The sequence below is a fragment of the Neoarius graeffei genome, chromosome 5 (genome assembly GCF_027579695.1).
Source record: "Neoarius graeffei isolate fNeoGra1 chromosome 5, fNeoGra1.pri, whole genome shotgun sequence".
Taxonomy (NCBI): domain Eukaryota; kingdom Metazoa; phylum Chordata; class Actinopteri; order Siluriformes; family Ariidae; genus Neoarius; species Neoarius graeffei.
In genome coordinates this window covers 7507042-7524329 of record NC_083573.1, presented here as the reverse complement: position 1 = coordinate 7524329, position 17288 = coordinate 7507042, and the positions used below count along the sequence as shown (strand labels likewise).

General features: G+C 40.8%; 1 protein-coding gene across 5 annotated transcripts; it reads right to left on the bottom strand.

Annotated features, from left to right (window-relative positions):
* Window positions 1-8250: 8250 nt before the first annotated feature.
* On the bottom strand, window positions 8251-13317 carry LOC132885860 (uncharacterized). Of its 5 annotated transcripts, none has more exons than XR_009654625.1 (9): window positions 13154-13317; window positions 12602-12710; window positions 11836-11945; window positions 11440-11577; window positions 10689-10876; window positions 10240-10318; window positions 9935-10140; window positions 8672-8831; window positions 8251-8429 (listed from the first exon to the last, which is right to left on the bottom strand). XR_009654625.1 is itself a non-coding variant. In XM_060920382.1 (8 exons), the coding sequence occupies exons 1-7, from the start codon at window positions 13293-13295 to the stop codon at window positions 9971-9973; spliced, it is 936 nt and encodes a 311-aa protein (XP_060776365.1). In that variant the 5' UTR covers window positions 13296-13317; the 3' UTR covers window positions 8485-8831; window positions 9935-9970. The 5 variants fall into 5 exon arrangements, 1 of the variants encoding a protein (XP_060776365.1); XR_009654624.1 differs by having other exon boundaries at window positions 8251-8426; XR_009654627.1 differs by having other exon boundaries at window positions 8251-8426; window positions 10764-10876.
* Window positions 13318-17288: the final 3971 nt, after the last annotated feature.

The following is a 17288-nucleotide window of genomic DNA, read 5'->3' as shown; positions in this document are numbered from 1 at the left end:
ATTTTCTTTCAATAATTACACTGAATAATTGTATGTTTTAAAGATTATATTTCTGCATTTATTGAGGTACATGTAAATATTTTCCCTATATTCTGCAGTGGCCAGCTTAAAATAAAAATCCACAAACCAATCTGCGTTTCCAATTCTCTCTGGCTGGTGGTGCGCTATCGATGGTGAGTGGGATTGTCGTGAACTGAGTGAACTGGCAGTTTCTCATCTTGGGGGCTCGAAAAGATAACCATTTACTCAGGAATATCCTTGATAATCATCTGCCCCTTCATCCGACATATAAGAATCCTAATCACTATCAGAATTCTCTCCAAAACGTGATTTCATATCAAGACTTGTCTAACCACTGCTGCACACATGAAATAAACTGATACCTGAACTGATACTTGTTACACGTATGACGTCACACACCCCTTCAGGATCTTCCACTTCAGTCTTGGCAGATTCCATGAAAATCGACTGAACTTATTGATTTTCCATCAATTTATGGCCTTTTGGATGGTTTGAAAACACAATTTATGGTTCGAAAACACATGGTCAATCAATATAATGATTGTTGCTTTGTACAAGGAAAAAAGTGGGGTTTAAGGACATTAAATTCACTTTAATCCAACACCATTTGTCCATCTGCGAGAATATATTGTTCTATGGAATGAAAAGCTGCACTGAAATCGAGCAACATAGGCAAGGGGACAAAACCCTGATTTGAGTCTAGGAGTTGGTTATTTACCACTTTAACCAGTACTGTCCCCGTAGTCAGCGAGGGCCTTTCTGTGCGAAGTTTGCATGTTCTCCCCGTGTCTGCGTGGGTTTCCTCTGGGTGCTCCGGTTTCCCCCACAGTCCAAAGACATGCAGGTTAGGTTAACTGGTGACTCTAAATTGACCGTAGGTGTGAATGTGAGTGTGAATGGTTGTCTGTGTCTATGTGTCAGCCCTGTGATGACCTGGCGACTTGTCCAGGGTGTACCCCGCCTTTCACCCATAGTCAGCTGGGATAGGCTCCAGCTTGCCTGCGACCCTGTAGAACAGGATAAAGCAGATAGAGATAATGAAATAGGATGGGGATATTTTCTTGTGACTGTGACATGTAGCTGCTTTAAGAGAGATGCTGCCAAATGGAATTTCGTTGTATTCTTGTACAATGACAATAAAGCTTCTTCTTCTCTTCTTCTTCACATGGCATAGGAAGGGACTTTGATTGTGTCATTTGCCTGTCTGCAGTATTGCAGTCTTGCACTTTATGTTGTATTGTCGTCCTGCGATGTTTAATGTCACACCTTTAGTGACGGCTTTATGGCCATCCCTGGTTTTAATGAGTATAGAAGAGACAGAAATTGTTTTGGTGGTGGTGTAGCTTTTTATGTTCAAGACCAAATTCCAGTGAAAGTAAGGGAAGACATCATACCTGTAGAGGTTGAGGTATTGTGGTTGCAAGTTCCTTTACCACATCAGAAAGATATGCTAGTAGGCTGCTGTTACAGACCACCAAGTGCACATATCAGCTACATGGATAATATAAGTAACATGCTGGACAAAGTATGTGACTTGAATGTAGAGGTCATCTTAACAGGTGATTTGAATGTAGACTGGTTATCATCTAACTGCTCCTTAAAACTTAGGCTCACTACCATAGCCAATATATGTGGACTGAAACAGGTAGTACATAAGCCTACCAGGATAGGTACTAATAATAAAGGTGTTGAAATTAGATCTTGCATTGATCACATTTATATAAATAGAATGGATATATATTCCAAAGCAATATCAGAACCAATAGGCTGCAGCGATCACAATGTTGTGGTCATCGCAAGGAAAGGATACATACCAAAAGTCATGCCTAAGGTCATTTTGGCAAGATCCTACAAAAGCTTTTCTCAGGAGGCATTTGTGAATGATACTGGTAAGATAGACTGGTCCAATGTTTTTAAAGAAAATGACCCAGATGCAGCACTGCAAGCATTCATGTCCAAGTTTGTTCCAGTGATTAATTATCATGCTCCTGTCAGGAAAATGACAGTGAAGACATTTGGTGCACCTTGGGTTGATGAAGAGTTGAAAAAATATATGTCTCAGAGGAACCTGGCTAAGAAACTATCAGTTAATACAAGAAGTGAATTTGACAGAAGGAATTATTGCAAACTGAGGAATTTTGTCACTAAGCTAAATATGAGGAAAAAGAAGGAATATTTTGCGTCACAGCTAAAGAAATTCAATAATGATGGGAAAAAACTGTGGAGTACATTAAACAGTATATTAGGGAAAAAGGCATCTCCCCAACCTACCTTTATTGAGCATGCGGGGAGCTTTATCACTAGATCAGTAGACATTGCCAATCATCTAAACAACCATTTTATTGATAAAGTGGGTTCAATAAGAAAGAGCCAATTATCGGTGGGTGATGACAGCTCTATTCTGAACATAAGGCATTTCATTAAGGTTAAATCTAGTAGCTTCGAGTTTGGTGAAGTGGAGGAAAACACTGTAAGTAAAATGATTCAATCATGCTGTAAGGATAGACAGGCAGGCAGTGATTTTATAGATGGTAAGCTACTTAGAATGACTGTAAGTTGCATATCTGCTCCCATATGTCACATCTTTAATGCTAGCCTAAAGAAAGGTGTATTTCCACAGGAGTGGAAGGAGGCTAAAATCATTCCACAAACCTAAGGACAAGACAGCAACATTTGCAGCCTCTAACTGTAGACCTATAAGTTTGTTGCCTGCACTTGCCAAAGTTTTTGAAAAGATAGTATTCAATCAAATACAATATTATTTTACAGTAAATAACTTGATAACAGAGTTCCAACATGCTTACAGGAAAGGACACTCTACCTGTACAGCCCTTACTCAAATGACAGACGATTGGTTGCAAGAGATAGATAACAAAAATATATGTGGCGCTGTTTTATTAGATTTCACCGCAGCATTTGACGTAATTGACCATGGATTGCTTATTTCTAAATTACAGTGTTATGGTTTCAAACCATCTGCAATTAATTGGTTAAAAAGCTATCTGACCAAAAGGTCTCAGAGGGTTTACTTTAATGGTTGTTTTTCTGATGGAGTAGAGGTAGAATGCGGGGTACCACAAGGAAGTTGTTTGGGCCCGTTAATGTTTTCCATCTTCACCAATGACCTTCCATTTGCCATAAAAGATGCAAAGGTAGCAATGTATGCAGATGATACAACTGTGTACGCGTCTGCAAAGTCCCCATTAGGTCTCTCAGAAACATTAAATGATGTGTTACAAAAGGTTGAGGGTTGGGTGAAACAGAACAAACTTGTCCTTAATATATCTAAAACAAAAAGTATTTTATTTGGATCAAATTATTCCTTAAAAGATGACCCTTTGATTCAGCTCTCTATAAACCAAATACCTATTGAACAAGTAAAGGAAACAAAGTTACTGGGTGTAATTTTAGACAGTAGATTGACTTGGTCAAAACAAATAGATAAAATAGTGAATAAAATGAGTTGTGCCCTTGTATTGGTTAGAAGATGTAGGAATTTCATTACGCAAGAATTAATGAAAAAAATGATTAGCGCCTTGGTTCTGAGTCAGATGGAGTATTGTAACATACAGTAGTATGGTCCAATGCATCTAGAACACATCTAGCCAAACTTCAGGTAGTACAGAACAAGGCAGCAAGGCTAATTCTCAAATGCCCACAGTACACTAGCATCATGGACATGCACTCTTGTTTACACTGGCTAAAAGTTGAGGATAAACTTAGGGCCTCTTTATTGATCTCAACATGGGCAATTTTAAATAATAAAACCCCACTGAAACAATATAGTATATTCTGTAAAACTTCTAACACCCATATCTATAATACAAGGTCTGCAACGACAGGGACATTTGTAGTACCTCGTGCTAATACTAATGCCCTACAACGGACAGTGGGATACAGAACAATCACTGCATGGAACAGGATGCCAACTTTTATAACTGAAATAAGTTCTAAAGCCATTTTTAAAAAACAAGTTAAGATATTTTTAGGAAAGAATAATGGTTAAGATGGTTTATATTTTTTCACACATTAATTGTAAATTGTGTAAGATTAATTGTGTGACTTAATGTCTTTTGTTTCCATATATATAGTAATGTGTTTGTTGTTGTCCTGATTGTCTTGTTTAAGCTTCATTTGTAATTTTTAATTATATAATTTTGTGGAGATGATTTTTATTGAATAGTGGACCCCAAGAAGAATAGCTGTGGCATAGCCACAGCTAATGGAGATCCAACAAATAAACACCATAGTCCTGGAGAAACATACCGGTAGTTTCATTTTAACTGTGTACTGTACCAACTATATATGGTTGAAATGACAAATAGAAACTCCTTGCCCTTGTATGTATGTATGTCTGACAAACACGCATTTTGTACATTATCACATTATGAAAAACATTAACAGGAGGTATATGAATACATACGGTACAATGGCGGCACTATTTAGCAATAAATGAAAGAAAGGTGCATGAGTAAAAACTAAATGATAAAACAAGTCCAAACAGGTTATACAACTGACAGCAACTGTTAGTCATTAAAAATGGTTCAACAACCTGTGAAGGAATGCTGAGCAATGAAATATGTTAAATGCCATTAGTTTCCGAACCTTCCTTTGTAAATAATCTGATTAGACATGCATAAAACCTATTAGTGTAAAAAAACAAACACAGCAAAATACAAAATTACAAATACAAATACAAAATTAAATAATTTATGAAGAGCAACTGACACAAAATATCTCATCTCATCTCATTATCTCTAGCCGCTTTATCCTTCTACAGGGTCGCAGGCAAGCTGAAGCCTATCCCAGCTGACTACGGGCGAAAGGCGGGGTACACCCTGGACAAGTCGCCAGGTCATCACAGGGCTGACACATAGACACAGACAACCATTCACACTCACATTCACACCTACGGTCAATTTAGAGTCACCAGTTAACCTAACCTGCATGTCTTTGGACTGTGGGGGAAACCGGAGCACCCGGAGGAAACCCACGCGGACACGGGGAGAACATGCAAACTCCGCACAGAAAGGCCCTCGCCGGCCCCGGGGCTCGAACACAGGACCTTCTTGCTGTGAGGCGACAGCGCTAACCACTACACCACCGTGCCGCCCTGACACAAAATATATAAAAATAAAATTATTCAGAAAGGTGAAAAACAACAAATCACTGTAGTTACTGTATCTGTTGGTTCATTTCCTCAGAGCTCGAGAAAGTACATCCATTCAGTTTTATTTCTATAGTGCTTTTAACAATGAACATTGTCACAAAGTTACATTTGACTTTATCTCTAAGGAGCATGTCAGAGACAATGGCAACAAGGAAGAACTCCCTGATATGAATTCGATGCAAGTATAACATTTCCTCAGACGTCGAAGATAAAATGGAGGTTTCATATTGACATAATGTTTGACAACTGACGCGTCTCAAAGCTCGGTTTTTAATCACTGCTTTGATGCGTGTTAGGTTAAAAAATTCATGTGCAAAGCAAATGCTAAGGTTGGAGCTCTCTCTCTCTCTCTCTCATATATATACCGTATATATAAATATATAATAAATTAAATGAGTACTCTTGAATGTAATTCTAAGCTTGCTGTATTTCTTGTTTTGCAAGTTGCCTGAATTTTTCCCGGAACATTATCAGAAAGCAAGAAATGAAAGAAAGGTGCATCAGTAAAAACAAACCTATGAAGCAAGTAAAACACAAAATGAAACTTACGTCTACTCTTCGTCATTAAGGGTCATTCAATAACTTGTGGAAAATAACTGAGCAACAAAAGATGTTTACTGTCACTAAGTTCCTAACTTTACTTTGCAAATAATCTGATGAGAGATCCATAAAACCTGCTTGTGGTGTCAAAAAAAAAAAAAAGACTAAAACAGATCACTGTAATTTGTGGATCACCTGTTTCTTTTACTCAGAGATACAGGAAGCACATTTTCATTATTTTCAAGTAAAGTGTTTTGTCGTCTCCCCAAAAACATCATGTTAGTACAAATACATCCATCCAGGGGCATGTTTAGCGTATTTTTGGGGGTGCTCAAGCACCCCCAAAAACGAGCTCAGCACCCCCTAGCTCAGCACCATCAAAAACACTGCTTTTGGACGTAATTTTCAGAAATAAGTGCCCTTGCGCACTGCGCAATGAATGTGTACGCGGGCGTGTGTGTGTTCTTGAATTCACCTGTTACATGATAGTGCTATGACCAGTAAAATCCCTCTCCTCCTTGCGTCCCCTCTGATTGGGTTGCCTGTCCGCACGAGCGCTTGCTACGACATGGTGGGTTTTTTTAACTGGATTCCACGCCGATGAGGAACTCGAAGTAGCACCTCAGTATTACTGGCATAGCGAGATGTGAAGGTACGGACTGGAGTTACAATTGTTAAACACAACACAATAATATGCATAATGCAATATTGATGTTCCCTGGTCTATGAACAGAATGATAAAAACGACATTTATCATCCATATCGAGATACTTCTGTGCAGAGTACAAGTGCTACGGTGCTAGACCACCGTGTGTTAGTCAATTTTATTTAATGTAACATAGCGTTTACTAATGTATACTAATGTAAAATCATAATAATACACACTATTATTACACAATACACAATAACACATTAATTAACAATTACCACTGTTCAAAATGAATAGCTCCAACATTACAAATGCAGTAGTAGGTCTTGTTTAGTTAAAAATATAACGTAAATATTTGTGTCAGTGGTTGTAAATGTGTAGATATCATAGTTTATTGGGTCAGCTTCTGTTAAAACATTGCATAAGTCTAGTCTTCTTGTCTAGTTAAGTCTAGTCTAAATGCGGAATAAACGTGGAAACACTGTCGTTCAAGCCAGGTGCCTCTGTCAGCTCTGGGGGCTAAGCACCCCCAAAGATCAGATGCTAGAATCGCCCCTGATTGTGACACCCAAAGGCATTTTTGAGACAAAGTCGGCAAACAGTCTTATTTTGTCAATTTGGGTGTGCCGAATTCAAATCTGCAATATTGGACTGAAAAAAGGACAGATTCAGCAGCATACAAAATGTGGGGGCATACAGGGTATACAGGTTAATCAGGGTTAGTATATATGAGAGTTTTTTTCTTTGTTGTTTGTTTTTTGTAAAGGCTTTACCCCGTTTAAAACAAAAAACAAACAACAAAGAAAAAACCTCTCATATATACTAACCCTGATTAACCTGTATACCCTGTATGCCCCCACATTTTGTATGCTGCTGAATCTGTCCTTTTTTCAGTAGCTTTGTATAAACAATAACCGCTAAATGTAATGCAATGTTATGTAAGGTGATCGCCGAGGCATTCTCATTGTGAAAAGTAAGTCACATGTACATGGACTGGCATTTAATGTTGTATTTGTTCCTTTCTATTTGTTTTTTGTCTGTTCATATTCTTTTTGGGGGAGTAAAGTCAGTTTAAAAATGCCGTTAAATGCATAGGCCTATAGGCCAAGTTTAATGACCTTGAGGTTATCAGAGGTCATATGTCGTTTTACAAATGAAAAATGAATTCAGCACCCAAACATTTAACAAACAAGGCCATTTGCTAACTTCATTAATCATTTTAGTACATTTCATTCCTTAGAAAGCTGAGAAACTGGGTTCAGCTGAGACGTTTACAGGCCCAAAGTTCAATGACCTCTAGAGGTCAACAGAGGTCAGATAGAGCTCGGCATATTGCAGATTTGAATTCGGCACACCCAAATTGACAAAATAAGACTGTTTGCCGACTTTGTCTCAAAAATGCCTTTAACTCCTTAAATAAGCACTTTTTTGAATTTTGGTACCAGTCTATAAGAGACGTTCAAGCTTAAGTCATTTTCTTAGTTAAGCGTGTTCAATACCTTAAAAAAAAATTACAAACAGGGTCAACAGCAGTCAGTTTATTTCCTTAATGCAATTATTATACATACAATTCCAAATACAAAACTCATAAATGTATGCCCTTTCAGTGTGTGTATCGACAGATTGGCGGTCAGATTGCCACCATGTTACTGGGTGTTGCAGAAAAATAAAAAATAAAAAAAATAAATCACAAAAATATGAAAAACCAAAGGGGAGGTCGTAACAGATTTCGAATGCATTTTGCCATTGGGAGATACTACAGGTTAACAGGGTAAAATTTCAAACTAAAAGATATCAAATTGAAACTTCAAAAAAACATTTCCATTCATGTGAATAAACTGTAAAATCACACACACAAACCACACCACACAAACCACACCACACAAACCCTTTAAAAATGTGTAACAAACACAATGCCTTTAGGAAGCCTGACGACCCCTTTGAGCCCTTTGACTCCTTCCTCTATCTCTGTCCGCTGCTAGCTGGAGCCAGCGGGTGATCAACTGTTCGATTTGTTTGTCTGAAGCATCTTTTGTCAGCACATTTCTTCTGACAGCATCGGGGGGGGGGGGGGGGGGGGGGGGGGACAGAAATACATGACCATTCATGCAGAAGTGCAACTGTGCAACTTTCACTCCAGTGTCAGCAACTGTACATCACTTAATGCAGAGGATATATTAAAACTGGTCAGATCACCCTTATGTGACAGTGATTTAGTGCAAAGAACTTCACATATTTTTATAGCCCATACATCCAAACCAATTTGTTTAAGTGACAAAGCTAAAACTTACCCAGAACAACAAGCTTCAAAGCCAAGTTTTTGAATGCTGGCTTGCCATTCGCGCCACTCCAGTTCAGTCCTTTCACCAGAGATGTGGTTACTGTCCTCTTCATTATGCGCCAAACGGTCTCCTTCACAGTCAATCCCCCCACAATTCCCAGATGTACTGTCTGAAAGAAGTGTATGCATATCACCAATTACTACATCACATTACACTTTTACAGGATATTGGTTACAGTCCCTGAAGCAACGTTAGGTGCAGTGATGGGAATAACGGCGTTAGAATAAACGGCGTTACTAACGGCGTTACTTTTTTTAGTAACGAGTAATCTAACTAATTACTTTTTACATCGTTATAACGCCGTTCCCGTTACTTACAATAAAAAACTATGCGTTACTTTATTAAAGCTGTTTTCATCTGGCACGCTGCTCGTTCAGCCTTTCTTTACTCTGCTTTCGTGTGGGGCGGGGAGACACGAGACAACGGCACAGTAAGCCAATTAGAGTAGATTTGGACAACATATGTAGGTAGGCCACGCCTACTGCACTACTGCGCGCTCTTTCAATCGGAAGACCCAGCGATGGCGAGCGGTCAGCCCAGCACTGCGCCTTCACACTGGAAATACAGCATTACTTTTCATTACTTGAAATAAAAGGCAAGAGTGTTTACGTGCAATGCACATTATGTCGAGGAACAAAGCGTTTGTCCTCGTCAGTGGCCAGTAATTAGTAACATAATTTTAATAACTGCAAAAATATATTACATTTGATAGATGTCTTATCTCACATTGTCCCACAAAAATATTAATATAGTGTAGATAATGTTACTAACTGGTTCTGTTAAGTGTCCATTTCAGTCATTAAACACATTTAACATTCACTTTTATTATGATTACACTAATTGAATTTGATTTTTTTTTTTTTTTGGGGGGGGGGGGGAACAAAATGTAACGGAATAATTACTTTCCCTGGTAATTAGTTACTTTTATGACAAAGTAACTCCGTTACTAACTCAGTTACTTTTTGGGAAAAGTAACTAGTAACTATAACTAATTACTTTTTGAAAGTAACGTGCCCAACACTGGTTAGGTGCCTTGCTCAAGGGCACTTCAACCATGCATGAAGGTGTCGGTATACACCTTCCATTGGTCAGGGTGGGATCCCAACCTGCAACCATCTGATCCAAAGACCAACTCCTTAACCAATTAGGCCACGACTGCCAAAACATTTCCTGCCAACTGCATTTCATGTTTTTTTTTTATCGTTTGCTCACCAAATTTCTTTTCTCTTCGGGGTTCTTCAAGAGGACCTACAGATTCTGAAGGTCTTCCTGGGAAGAAAGTGGCAGTCGACAGTGTAACACATCAGGCAGAGCTTCAGAAACTGGACGACCGGTGGAGTGTGACTGGAGATGAACAAAAATGAGCATTTGCTGCTCTCGGATAGCAGTCAACTGGATAAGAATCTCCCTCAGAAGGGCTGCAAAATAAGACAAAAATAAAAGTGTTGGTAGAACACATCATTTATACACAATATAAGTGCATTGCTGTTTACTGTCCACCTTTGTAAAATACATACACGTAGGCATAGCCTCTACAGAAACCCGGCCATGTTCTGGTGTCATGGAGTGATCCAAATGCTGTTCTCGTGGAGGGATCTTGGGAAAAACAAAAGAAAATGGGCATCAGAATTGTATAGACCCTCATTACATTTGTATTTAGTGTTCCAGACAGATTCAAAGCCAACATATTTTCTTTTAACCATCTGTGGCAGCGGGGGCGTGGTCAAGCACCGGTCTGTGACAGGAGGGCGGAGTTGGGGAAGGTAAGTGGCAGAATCGCTTCACCTGAGTGTCATTAACCTGTGTTTTGTGTGTTCTCCCCAGTAAACCGCCCTATTTAAGGAGGGAGAGCGAGAGCAGAGGAGATCATCCCCGGACGAGACGCTGTGTGTGTGTATGTGTCTCTCTCGCTAGTTGAACATTATTGTAACCCTGAAAAGTGTGGCAATAAAGCCGATAGTCAAACCTGATCTCTGTCCTGCCGTCCTCTGTGCTCCACCCACACGCGATTCTCGCTACACCATCTTTGAAAAGATCTTACAAGGTCTGCAGTGGAATCTGAGGGCCTCCGAGGCGGATTCCAAGGTGGTGTGGGGACCACAGGGGACCAAGGTGTGGTGATAGAGGAAGATGGCAATTTTTCTCCTAATAGGGCTATATTGACATTTGCATTAGATTCATTAGTAAGTTGAATTTAAAAAGCACATTCACAAACAGTGGAAACTAGCCAAAGTGCTGTACAGTGTTAGCCTGGCTAAAGCCATCCCCTTTCTGCTTCTTTCCATTCGCAGTATAGGGTCTGGATACACAGTGCCCTGAAGCGATTGTTAGGTGGGAGGAATGAACCCGGCTCTGGTTTGAAACGATTGGACCTGCTCTCACTCAATCGCTGACAGTTGCCCATGACGTATGTGCCCGACATCATTTGGCATCATCGCCATTAGTGCCCTCCCCCGAACCTGCCCCGTTCGCTTATTGGCCCGGTAGTCTGGCTACATGAGCAAACCCCTCCCAGCACTGTGTATCCAGACCCTATACTGCGAATGGAAAGAAGCAGAAAGGGGATGGCTTTAGCCAGGCTAGTACAGTGTCATACTAAGACACTAAAATGAGCAATAAAACATGGCAGCAGAAAAATAGGATACTGAGCACTGATCACAGCCATAATGTCAAGAATTATGAATAACTTGGTACCGGTAATATGTCACAGGCCATACCTTCAGGGGCTTTGATGTGGGGAGCATTCACAAGCTGTGTGTGCGGCTTCTTGCGGGCTGGTGGAGAACATGTAGGAGCTTCAGGGGACCAATGCGTGGTGACTGCTGAGGAAGATGCCAAATTTTCTCCAAATATGGCTATGACATTTACATTAGATTGATTATTAAGTTTAACTTGCAAAGCGCATTTACAAACAGTGAAAACTGGTTAAAGTGCTGTACAGTGTCATGCTAAGAGACTAAAATGAACAGTAAAACATGGCAGCAGAAAAGTAGGATACTGAGCACGCATTTCCTCATTTCAAGTATCTATAAAGATACTTGACTAATTGTGCAAAATTCACAGCCGTCATGTCAAGAATTATGAATGATTTAGTTATATGTTACAAGCCTTACCTTCAGGGGCTGTGATCTGTGGAGCATTCACAAGCTGTGTGTAGGACTTCTTGCGGGCTGCTGGACTACATGCAGGAGCTTCTTCATCAGTGTCGATTCTTTTGCAGCCTCTTATGTGAAAGATCATGCAGAATTAGAAACTGGTTTTATCTGGTGTTTGCATAATAGCAGTCTACCCACATTCAATTAGCAATAAGCCACGAGAGGCTGTGGGTTTGTGCTGGATATAGACTGGCTAAGGGGGTTGTACCACGGCAGGAAGTGCTGTAAAACTCCCCTTAGCTGTTCTAAATACAGCTCAAACACAGATTCAAGTGGCTCATTGTTTATCTAAAACGGTTGAACTGTTATCTAGAACTGGGAAGTGGTTACCAGGCTACACCAGATGCTTCTTCAATGGGTAATGATTTAGAATTCTATGACATCCCACACACTGTACTCGATTTACAACAGCTTGGAACGCCGAATCAGCCAATCACAATAAAGAACCAATCAGTTTTACATGAACATACAAAGTGCTACACAAGTTATCATACCAATGTCACCCTGGCCCGCCTTTAGTTCACAATCCCGCAGCTTGAAAGTTTCACGCTATGAGAGTTAATTTCTATGTGAGCGCCAGAGAATATTTAACTGTGCCTAGACCAAAACCGATCCCTAACCTGATTTTCAAAATTGACCAGAGAACATAGAACCTGGGGACTATAGGGATGACCCCATTGACATTCTTAACCACTCAGTTCTGAATTTCTGGATGACCCATTACCTATTTTTTCTTCTCAAATATTCTGGAATATTTGCATCCTCCTCTTCAGTCTGAAGATCTGACATTTCGGTGGCATCTGGAAGCTTGGTCATGGCATGTTCATATGATTCTGTTTAACATAAATACAAGACAATACAGATCTATACAGTTTCAGGTAGACAGATTAGGTTGGCAATTTGGGCAAGAAAACATTAATAATCAATGTTAAGGTAGGGTAGGACATCTTTGAAGGAAAAAAAACTGTTCCAGCAAGCTAAATTTTGAAAATATACAACCCTGCCCTTTCTTCAGACCACACCTCCAAAATAGCCTACAGGAGTGCAGAGGGGAAGAGAGAAGCAAGATACAAGTCTGATGGACGCGTCAGGATCCAAGCATTTTGACTGACTAGCTCAATATGATTAGTTTTTGAGACACACCTTTCCAATTTACTGGTTGCAATATGGGCGAAGAGGATTTCCAGCAGTCACTGCTTGTGACTTATGGTGTGTGACGTATGATAAAATGTTCCAGAAAAACATCTTCTACCCCACCTTTAAAGCTATACTTTACCATGAGAATAAAGCACACGAATATTGTAGAGGCTCCAAAGAGAAGTGGGTTGATCTCGATTTCTCGCAGCTTTGTGAGATGCAACTATGGATTTACTTGGAGGCCAGAAACACTTGTTCCCGCTGAGCCAGTTGGCTGGCATCACCTCAACCTCACAAGTCTCCATGAACTCCACCACATGATACATTCTACAAGAAAATTAGTCAAGTCAAATAACCCAGATTCTCAACAACGACATAGACAAACAGGCCAGAAATAAGCAGAAGACAGACATGTGTTAAGACATGAAATCATTGTTGCATGTTATAGAACTGATTTATTTAAAATGGTGTTCCATGAATGGTGTATATTCATGTTTTCATGGTAAAGGAATCCATTTCTGTTAAAGGAGAGTTCCAGCCAATTTCAACATGCAGTTGCATTGCTCACGCATGTTACCCTTGGCTTATCAGTACCCGACGACGCACCATTTTTTGTACAGCCCTTTCCGAGATCCTGGGGATTTCAGATGGGGCATGGCTTGTTGACATTTAAGGGCTGAGCAAAAAAAAAAAAAGTTGCATCTTCGGCTACTGACAAGTCAGGGGTAGCACGAGCAATACAACTGCATGTTGAAATTGGCCAGTATTGTCCTTCAAGTTTTTATTCAGTGTCAAAATGCCGTATTACATAGAGAGGATCCACCTATTCATGTATGTAAAGCGTACATTTCCAAGCCATAATGAATACTTACCAATGGTAGTGGTAGTAAGTATTCATGAAAAAGATGGCATTTGTAAACGGGCCGATTCAAATAGAAAGACTACCAAGAAAATTACATACTGGACCTTTAAATCACATTGACGCATCTAACAAAGGTGTTATTCCGTGTGAAATCGGACACTTTGGGGGCCGACCAGCATGGATTTTAGTGCAACTTGGTATGCCTTTTTAGTGACAAGGTAGAACCCCTGAACTGTATTTGCAGAAATCTGGCACCAATATTAATGTTGGTGCCCGATTTGTGCAAATACTGTTCTGGGGTTCTAGCTGGTCACAAAAATGCATACAAGTTTCATTAAAATCTGTGCCCGTCGGGCCCCGAAGTGTCTGATTTCACATGCAATGACCCAAAGGTAAATTTTAGGCCAATATGTCTTACTAGCCAGGGATCCCTTTAAAGCCTGCTGCAAATGCAACAAAGGCATCCCCACATGCTTGTTTTTGAAGGGAAGGAGGACATATTTACAAAGGCCATCATTTACTTTAACACACTTCAAAGTCCTGGACAACTGTGAAAGCAGAAACACACCCAGGGTAGATGAACTGAAGGGGTATGTGTAGAATGTCTCAACAGCATGGAACTGATAGTACACCAAATGCATATTACCTTCAAGCAATAGGATATTTTGAAGCAAATCAATGTCATTGCCTATTTTAATACAATTATCACCCTCTGTAATTTTAACACAAAACTGGTCCATGTGCAATTCTTTAAACTCCTGTATTCCTGCTCCAACACCCTGTGGTACGGGTCCACCGACATACTCTTTCTTTAAAGGTCCCATGGCATGGTGGTTTGTTGATGCTTTAAACGGGCTCGTGGAGGCTTCCGGATGTTATATCCGCAGCCTTTCTCGAAATGAACCCTCGGCACGTAAATATAGCCTCCTGAGAGAAAGCCCCATTTCAGCGCTTTTCCCAGTGCGTCGTTTTGCTAATGAGAAGCAGGAGGCGAGGAAGGGTAGAGGGTGGGGGCGGGCCATGGGGGGAGGGGGAGGGGCTTGACCAAGCTGCGCACACACATACTCGCTGCTATCAGCGCCTGTAGCCACGCTGCTAAGACAAAACCCCGTTCTCCCTCGGACTCCTTTCGTAAACTCAACGTGACACAGAGAACAGAGAGTGAGAGTGTTCGGAGTGGTAGTTTACGAACGTATAATACCCTAGGCTTGAACACGCACTCCATAACCAAAGAGGATAGAAGCAGCAACTACAGCAACATATTGCTTATCCAACAGAAGACATGCATTGCGGAGCAATAATCAAACATAAGCTCATAAGTTACAGTCAATTTCCAGACTAAACTCAGTTTAATGGAGCATGCTGCATGCTCTTTAGTTTTGTAGCGCAGATTACCTGGCTAACTGCAGGAAGCGGTTAGCTGCACAGCTAATGTAGCCATTGCTAGGCTAACGCACTGATTTTAAAACACAGCAAAATGACCAGTTATACACTTACTTGTTCGGTGTTTGTTGCTGATGCGGCAGGGATGCTTGGTACGGACCCAGGCTTCAGTGACAGCTGATGTGCAAAACCTGCCCTGTACTGTCCCAAGTTGTGGAAACATTCCTTAGGAAAATGCTTCCGACAAACATACACCGTCTTAGGTAGACTCGACGGCGTATTATTGAAGTAAATAAAATTAAGCCACTGCGTCTTCAGGGGCTCTCCTGTCGGCAGTAAAAACAGACTCTTTTCTGTGTTGTCACATCCATGTACAGCGCAATTTCCATGTTTCGCTCGCTTAGGTGATGCCATGTTGTTGTGTCCTCTATGGTCTCCTCACTACAACTAGGTGGGCAATCCATACAGTGGGTGGGAATCCAGAGGGGGGGCGTGGGGATCATCTCCCTTGCTGACGTAGTAAAGGGAAGAGCTTATCAACGCGCCGTTTTGACGCGCCATTCTCAAATGTTGGGCATAGTTTGGTTTACACATTATGAAATTTCTAGCCACTGGGGTGACTTAAGAAGGTCAGAGGAACTCATTTTAACATTAAAAAACCTCAGAAAGTGAAAATTTCATGCCATGGGACCTTTAACACAGCTCCAGCTTTCACATGACCTTTATGGACTCTGTTATTGGTGTGCTCAGACAAGCGACGGACAACCTGGGCAACTGGGAAATTTGGACCCCTCACCATGCGCTTAATCTCACCAAGAAAATTTTCAGAAGGGAACCCAGATATCACCTCAACACATCCATGCCGTTTAACATCATCGCTTAAATGAACTAGGCCATGCAAATTATACACCAGAAAGCCCTCACCATAAAGTCTGCCAAAATGTTCGACAAATGACACAAGGAGGTTCTTCGCACAGTCACACATCCCTACATCCACCTCAGGATTGGCCAGTATGAAAATAGCAACCGATAACAGCATGAAGTTTTGATATACAGGAGCCGCCAGAACATCATGGAGAACAACAGGGCCTGTATACAATAGGAACTGTCGTAACTCCGTAGCCTTCCACCTCCCCCTTTCCTCAAAAGCTCTTGGCTTCCTTGAGAACTCACATGGAATGCTATTCTTCAACTGCACTAGGTTCCTAGACAATAATTTAACCATCTGACTGGACAGCCTAGTTGGCAATGGCCCACTGCACCACAGGTCAAATAATCGGCAAACCACCCCAAGACAAACCAAGTGCATGTAGTCATGTGGAAAATTAAGTACCATGTCAATGTCAAGTTTAGTCAGAGGGGACTGTGCAACATGATGTTCCTCATCCAACATTTGCCTGAAACCAACATCTGTTCTTGCGGTGGAGTCAGTCTGTGGATAAGTCATGCGATTGCCTATATACACACCAGTTTATACACATTTATCACATGCAGAATAGCCTGTATGACCCTTAATACCTGTAACAAATGCCCGGGCTGGAGCATTACACACGACAGAACAGACCTGCAGAAAAAACATCTTTCCTTTGAACCAAAACCCAGACTGAAGACTAATCAACTCACTCACCAGGTCATTCAAATACTCTGTGAGTGATTTGGGTTTGCAATCCCCTCCAAAAATGCCTATCACAAAGGGACATTTACCTACATCCTTCAATATGCCTAGAATGGGCCAGAGTTGCTGGTTATTGCTCTTAAACGATGGGAGTCCATCAAAGTTCAACTGTAACTGCAGGCAATGCTTACTAGGGAGTTTCATCCATACATTTTCAAGAAGGCTTGTTATAGCATTTAAAACACCAAAGTAAAAGAAGGCACCTCCTGCTACAGGTAGGATTTTGTAGTTGGTGACAGTTTTGAGGAGAATCCTTCCATGTCTGGGCAAATTAGGGTGGTGAAAATGTAGGATGGATAACAAGGCAGTGAGTGCTACCATGGTTACATTAAACTCCAAAGCCCAATTCACCAA

Bases quoted from the DNA above. Each gene is read 5' to 3' on its own strand.
- LOC132885860 (XM_060920382.1), bottom strand. From the start codon at position 13,295: ATGCCAGCCAACTGGCTCAGCGGGAACAAGTGTTTCTGGCCTCCAAGT. The intron at 12,711-13,153 runs GTAAAGTATAGC...TATGTTAAACAG, and splicing joins TCGTGTGCTTTATTCTCATG to AATCATATGAACATGCCATG. The intron at 11,578-11,835 runs GTAAGGCTTGTA...TAAATGTCATAG, and splicing joins ACAGATCACAGCCCCTGAAG to CCATATTTGGAGAAAATTTG.